Source organism: Arachis hypogaea, chromosome 7 (assembly GCF_003086295.3).
Source record: "Arachis hypogaea cultivar Tifrunner chromosome 7, arahy.Tifrunner.gnm2.J5K5, whole genome shotgun sequence".
Classification (NCBI taxonomy): domain Eukaryota; kingdom Viridiplantae; phylum Streptophyta; class Magnoliopsida; order Fabales; family Fabaceae; genus Arachis; species Arachis hypogaea.
In genome coordinates this window covers 7,284,345-7,291,647 of record NC_092042.1, presented here as the reverse complement: position 1 = coordinate 7,291,647, position 7,303 = coordinate 7,284,345, and the positions used below count along the sequence as shown (strand labels likewise).

General features: G+C 27.8%; 1 protein-coding gene across 1 annotated transcript; it reads left to right on the top strand.

Annotated features, from left to right (window-relative positions):
• Window positions 1–3,443: 3,443 nt before the first annotated feature.
• LOC112702283 (tRNase Z TRZ2, chloroplastic) lies at window positions 3,444–7,102 on the top strand. The gene is made up of 8 exons (XM_025753255.3): window positions 3,444–4,007; window positions 4,523–4,685; window positions 4,756–4,826; window positions 5,204–5,299; window positions 5,377–5,490; window positions 5,640–5,708; window positions 6,043–6,117; window positions 6,795–7,102. The coding sequence occupies exons 1-8, from the start codon at window positions 3,615–3,617 to the stop codon at window positions 6,882–6,884; spliced, it is 1,071 nt and encodes a 356-aa protein (XP_025609040.1). The 5' UTR covers window positions 3,444–3,614; the 3' UTR covers window positions 6,885–7,102.
• The last annotated feature ends 201 nt before the right edge of the window (window positions 7,103–7,303 follow it).

The following is a 7,303-nucleotide window of genomic DNA, read 5'->3' as shown; positions in this document are numbered from 1 at the left end:
ATTCTTTCCTTAATGTTACTAGTTACTACTAGCACAGTCCTAGGGAAAATGGCAAATAATTTTTAGAAAAAAATCCTAAAAAAATAACGGTTAGAATTCATGTGAAAAGGCAAACTCCGGTACGTTTGTTGTATTGCGTCACTTACTGATAAACTAGGACGAGCCACTCTCCTTGTTTCTCCTGCTAATGAGTGTACGTCCTGGATTGGTTTGAAATTAAAAGCATATTTTACTGGTTTAAATTTGTTTTTTTCCAAGCTCCTTGCCGCTGATAGGGTCGGAGGATGGAAGTTCGAACGGCGGAGGTGAACCTTGCAGATCTTCGATGGCCGCGGAAATTGATCTGCGAAGGGAGAAAGAAGACAGGACATAGCCGTTTCCAAGTCACAGCGACATGAAGAAGATGCTATTGTGAGAAACGGTATTGCCAAGAAGAACTTTGTAATTTGTATTAGCAGCTGCAATGGAGGTGGAATCGAAGGGGGAAACGGGTTGGGGAAGGGAAAGCTGATTGGATTGGGTCGGGTCTTTTTTGTGGGCCTAGACCTCTGAAAAAAAAATGTATTTTTTAAATTAATAATAAAATATTATATTTTTATGTTTTAATTAATAATCTTTATGGGCAATTTACCTAAATAAAATGGTTAAGAGAAAAATGAAAAATTTTACTCAAATGTAATTATTGCAATTCCTTTACTTTTTACACGTAAACCGTAATAAGTTATCACATTTTACTTTTTACACGTAAACCGTAGTAGGTAAACACGATTTATAAAGTGACTAAGAGTTTATGAAGAAATATGTAAATGTATAAAGTGACTAAGAGTTTATGAAGAAATATGTAAACGTAAAAACCTTTGTTACTTGCCACGGTTTACGAAAAGAAAAATTCTATATATATGCGTAGAGTAATATAAATACAAAATTCACTTATCACATTGATTAAACTTATTTATTTACGTAAAATTTGTTTATGAACTCAGCAAATTTGTTTACATTTTAATACGATTTAAATTGTATTAGTATATTTTTATAAATTTTAATCAATTTAATTTTATTTAAATAATTAAATTTTTAAATTATAAAATTTGTATTAATTTGTAATTTAAAATTTAAATAGATATAATTTAAATTAATGATTTATAAAATTATATATATTCGTATTATTGTACTCATAAGATTAATTATATTTATTCAATTTTAAAAAAATAACAGTCGTTAATTTTTTTTATTTAAATATATTCATATTATTTTTAAATTAAAAGAATATACTTATTTAAAATAATATGAGTACGTTTATTTAAATTTAAAAAATTTTAAAATAATAAGAGTATGCTTATTTAAAATATTAAAATTTAAAATTTTAAATAAACTTACTTATATTAATTTTTAATTTTATTTAAAATAATACAAATATGTTTATTTAAATTAAAAAATTAAAATAATAAGAGTACATTTATTTAAAAAATTTTAATTTTAAAATAATATAAGTGTATTTATTTGTTAGTTAAAAATTAACAATTATTTTTTTTAAATCGAATAAATATAATTAATCATATGAGTACAATAATACAAATACATACAATTTTATAAATCATTAATTTAAATTTTAAATTACAAATTAATACAAATTTTATAATTTAAAAATATAATTATTTAAATAAAATTAAATTGATTAAAAATAAAAATATACTAATACAATTTAAATCGTATTAAAATGTAAACAAGTTTGCTGAGTCCATAAACAAACTTTACATAAATTAAATAAGTTTAGTTAATGTGATAGGTGAATTTTGTATAAATTTTATGAAAACACAATAAAAAAATTAAATCCTAAAAAATAACATGATTATTTTTAGAATTAATTTTTTTATATTTTATAATAGAAATAAAAATTCTGATTAATATTGAGCTAGTCCAATATTCTAGATAATTTTATTTTTTTAGTTTAATTCGAATTGCATCCTTTATAATTCGAATTACTCTAGGTCAACCTGCATGCATAATTCGAATCTTTGAATTACGTACAATTTTGGCTGCATATTTCGAATTGATCAACTTCAAATTACTGTTGGTTTGTAATTCGAACCAGTTTGATTCGAATTACATAAAAACTCTCTTCCATGTTACATTTTTTGCTTTAGTTGAATCATGTAATTTCTCCTCCATCCTAGTTTAATAGTGTGATTTGCCCTTATTATTTAGAAAGCTCTCTTCCTCGCTTGTCATTGTAAAATACTTTTTTTCAACAACTTGAATCTCACTTTTAGAAGTTCATATACTATTATAATAAATATCTTGTATAGAATAAAATTTAATAATGTAGTGATAGTAAAAAAAAGTTATTATTTTTGCTAATGAGTTATAGTTTAAATGGCATAGTCTTCCCATACTCAATTAAAGGTTGCGAGTTCGAATTTCTTTATTTTTGGTAAAAAAAAAAGAGTTATTATTCTTTATGTAATATGGTTTAAATTTTTCTACATATATTTATATTATTTGTATTTTTTATTTAATTCAAATTTTTTTTAACATTTTTTGTTAAGATTAATTTTAACATTTATAATCATATAAAAATACTTTAATATTATTTATGATAATATTATTTTTTTCTAATTTTATTTAGTTATTTTTTTATTCTTTTTTAATTAATTTTTACCCTTATTATTATATAAAATTACTTTAATATATTTTAAATTCACATAACAAAATTGTTAGTAAAATTAACTTATATTATTTTATGTCATATTTTTTAATGATATAAAACATAAAAATATAATTTATTGTCACATAAATACTTAATAAAGTAAATTAATTAACAAAATATTTAAAAATATATAATTTTATATTTTATTAGATATAAAATTATAAAAAAATTATAAAAAATTATAAAAACTGAGATAATTCTTTTATTTGATAAGTATTTATTAATTTTTTAAATTAAAAAACTAATTATAATTATATTTATTATTAAATATATAGCATTATATTTGATTATATAATATTTTAATTTTCGGCCCCTCCATTTTTAGATTTCTGGATCCGTCTCTGCTTATATATATATATATATATATATATATATATATATATATATATATATATATATATAATTTTTCTCTTTAATTTTTCTCTTTATAAACCGTGGCAAGTAACAAAGATTTTTACATTTACATATCACTTTATAAACCGTAAAAAGTAACAAGATTTTATGATCAAAATTCTCTCTTCATAAATCATATACTTAATTACCACGGTTTATATTCATCTTGGTCATTTCATAGATCGTATTTACCTGCCATAATTTATGTGTAAAAAATAAAACATAATAATTTACCATAATTTACATAATAATAAATGAAGACACACAACTAAAAAAATTATAATTATTACATTTGAGTAAAATTTTCCCAACCATTTTATTTAGGGAAATTGCCATAAACTTTATCTTTCAAAAAATCAAAAACTTGAGCGAGTTACTGTATTAAACCTAAACCTTATCCTCCCTCCACCAGAAACCACCACTATCAACCTCTGCTTTTAACCCATTCTAAACCCCTTCTTCTTCTTCTTCTTCTTCTTCTTCTTCTTCTTCTTCTCAATTTCAGCACCCAATAATGCAAATCTCTTTAAGCAATTCACCTTTTAAAACCCCTCAACTCTTCCCATTCCACCACCCCATTTCAAAACCCCTCACAAACCAGGTTCCCATTCAAATTCAACGCACACATGCCACCGTTACCAGCGCCATAAAGGGTCCCACTTCCGGTTACTTATCCGAAATCAGCAAGGCCATTGATCACGAAGAGCAATACCGGTTAGCCCGGTCGCAGGTGAACCGGAAAGGTTTGGAATTGGAGGGTTATTCAATCGAGGGTATCTCAATTGGGGGCCAAGAGACATGCGTTATTGTTCCTGAATTCAAATGTGCATTTGATATTGGGAGGTGCCCAGTTAGGGCTATTCATCAGAACTTTGTTTTCATCACTCATGCTCACCTCGATCACATTGTAAGTTGAAATTCATTTTTACCCTTTTGTGTTGCTTTGTTATGTATGAGCTACTGTTGATGAATGATTAGGGTTCTATGTCTGAGAAAAACAATTATGTGGAAGATTTTAATTATATCAACTTTTAACTGGACAATGCCATTGTTGTTTAATCAAAGTAGATTGTTCTGATTGCATGTATGATAGAAAAGGCCGAATTTGCAATGGCTAAGGCTTGTTGTGCTTGCTGGAATAAAACAATATCGCAGTAACTTTACAGTAAAGCATTCAAAATCAATTGGAATTCTTAAAACTAGCTTTTTTTTAACTGAAATCTTACTATTTCTTATAAGTACATGGGTTTAGGCTCTCAAAGACTCAGTTTAGTTTTGCATATCATATCATGTCTCATTTGTTCTGCATGTGCTTCTGCATCCTAATTATTTTCTTGTGGATTTTTCACTTTCTCCGCCTTTTGTACATTGGATGCTGAGTGTAAACTTTTTATAAGCTTACATTGATTGTGAATGATGTAGGGAGGGTTGCCAATGTATATAGCCAGCCGTGGATTATATAATTTGAAGCCTGCTACTGTCTTTGTGCCTCCTTGCATCAAAGAGGATGTTGAAAAGCTGCTTGATATTCACAGGACCTTGGGCCAAGTTGAATTGAATGTTGAATTGGTTGCTTTGGATGTGGGTATGTTGCATTTTGTCTTCCTTTAATGACAGAAGTTATCCGAGGAAATGATATCGAGGTTTGATTTCAGGGGAGACGTTTGAGATCCGCAATAACCTTGTTGTCCGGCCATTCAAGACACATCATGTTATACCCAGCCAGGTAAGTTTATTCTATCATTTTGTTGCCCTTACAAGTTGATGTTAGCACACTCATGCAAAAGATTTTGAAACAAGAACTTGGACCAAAACTAAACAGGTTTTGACTTATGGTGTAATCTTTTGAATCTTATTATGTATTTTCCTGGTAAATCCATCCTTTTTTGTTTCGCCAGAACAATCTTCAAATTTATATTCTAATATTATTTTCGTGTGTTATATACATCTCTTTTTGTATGTTTTGATAATGATAACATTTTAACTGCCAAGCTTTTTCTTTCAGTGTTTTTTCAAGTTTATGTATTGTCTGTACTTTGAACTTTGCAAAAATGCTTTGGTCTCTTGGGATAAGAATGATGCTAACCTTGTATTCTTATGCAGGGTTATGTAGTCTACTCTATTAGGAAAAAGCTGAAGAAACAGTACATTCACCTGAAAGGGAAACAAATTGAGAAATTAAAGAAGTCTGGTGTTGAGGTTTGTGATGTTTGCTAAGTTGTGATTCTGATATAGAACTTCTTCGGTCTTTACTTTTAATGAACTCTCCTTTCTAGATTATAGACACCATATTAGCTCCTGAAGTAGCCTTTACCGGTGATACAACACCCGATTTTATGCTTGACCCGCATAATGCTGATGCATTGAGAGCAAAAGTTCTTATAACTGAGGTACTGTATAATCTTTTAATGAAATGCTTTGAAGAAAATGCTAGAGCATTTTCTTTCTTTGTGGCGTCTTCTGACTTCATATCTAATCTTCGTTTAGATGTCTTAAATATTCTTGTTTGATTGGTTTATTGTTTAAACTTTTTCTACAGGCAACTTTCCTCGATGAGTCCTACACCGTAGATCATGCTCGACAACATGGCCATACACATTTATTCGATGTAATGTGACATCTTTCATTATTTTATGGCTTCTTTATAGGTAGCTTGATGAAATCATGGTGCACAAGGTCTACTTTTGTAGCTTGGACTTTGTCTTTTCTCAAAAAGCTTTGTGGTTTATATTCAGCTTTTGCTGAATAGATTAAATGAGTATATTGCTGATTATCCTTTGATTCCATGCCATATTCAATGTTAAGAACCTAGAACCTCTATATCTGCTCTGATAAATCCATCCTGCTTGTTCATGTGATTAATTATTTCTCAAAATTGTGACTCGACTGAACTCAATGTGGATTAGATCTTGATTTGAAGTAAACTTGTCTTATCTTTGTAGATCATGGAAAATTCTCAGTGGATTCGAAACAAAGCTGTTGTATTGACTCATTTTTCATCAAGATATAGTATAGAGGTAATGTTCCAGTGTTCCTCTTATTGTTGTTCAGTGGACTTGCATCATGATTTGTAACTTGTTCAAGGGGCTTATCATTTTGTACCACCTCATTAAGGTTTCATTTAGGGTCCTGTTCTGAGATAGAAATGACAAAGATTGTGGGGGTTAATAGAGATGAGTCTTGTGCTTGCTTTCTTTTTCGAAAATATAAAAATTGGTTAAAAAATATCCCCTAGACATGTTTCTTATGCCTCTCAATTCTGAATATAGATAAATTATCTTAAAATATAGTCGTAAAATAGGGATAATTTTGGAGTATGTTTAGTTTTTGTTTTAATTTTCTGTTTTCAGGATTTTGTGAAAGAAAAAGAAAAAACAATGAAAACAATAAAATTCTGTTTTCTGTTTTCACTTCCTATTTTTTTTTTCCTTTACAAAATCCTAAAAACAGAAAATATTGAAAATGAAAACAGAAAACAAAAGTGCAAATCTACACACCCACCACTCTATTCTCTAATATATTATTGTTTTCGTTGTATCTGTTGTTACCGTCTCAGAACAGTAACCAAACACTATCCTAATATCCATATTATATATGCATGTTTCAAAACCTAAGTGCATTTTATAAATTCAGTATATAAATAGCCTTCTATTTTTTTTTAAAAAAAAAATATTTATTTAAGTGTGATCCTCAGGATATTCGTCAGGCTGCATCAAAATTGCAGTCCAAGGTATCAGCAAAAGTGGTTCCTCTGACTGAAGGTTTCAAATCAGCATATCAATGAGTGCCGTGAAAATGAAGAAAACAAAGATAGTTTCATTGTCTGTGTTGTATGTTTCATAGTTTCTTGTAAAGTAGAGAGTTTTTTTTTTTTTAATTATTTTTGAAATACAGCAGCACTGATTAGTTGTTAGTTGTTACCCTATAAATGTGTTGTAGGAACCAACAACCAAGTAATGATTCTATATATGCTAAAAAAAAAAACATTGATTCATGGCTTAATGCAAATGTTCTTGGTCCATTAAGTTATGTTTGGGTGGCATCAAATGTTTACTTTTTAGATTATTTTCTGTTTAAATGAGTTGGCTATGAAGTATGAACACCTTTATCCAATTATGATAATTTTTATATTCAAGATTTTAGTTTATTGTCACACTATTTAGTCTATTGTTAGTTTGTTACACCATATTTAATAATATATTT

Coding starts and splice junctions, on each gene's coding strand:
- LOC112702283 (XM_025753255.3), top strand. CDS start 3,615: ATGCAAATCTCTTTAAGCAATTCACCTTTTAAAACCCCTCAACTCTTC. Junction 4,686..4,755: donor ATTGGTTGCTTTGGATGTGG/GTATGTTGCATT, acceptor GTTTGATTTCAG/GGGAGACGTTTGAGATCCGC. Junction 5,300..5,376: donor TAAAGAAGTCTGGTGTTGAG/GTTTGTGATGTT, acceptor TCTCCTTTCTAG/ATTATAGACACCATATTAGC.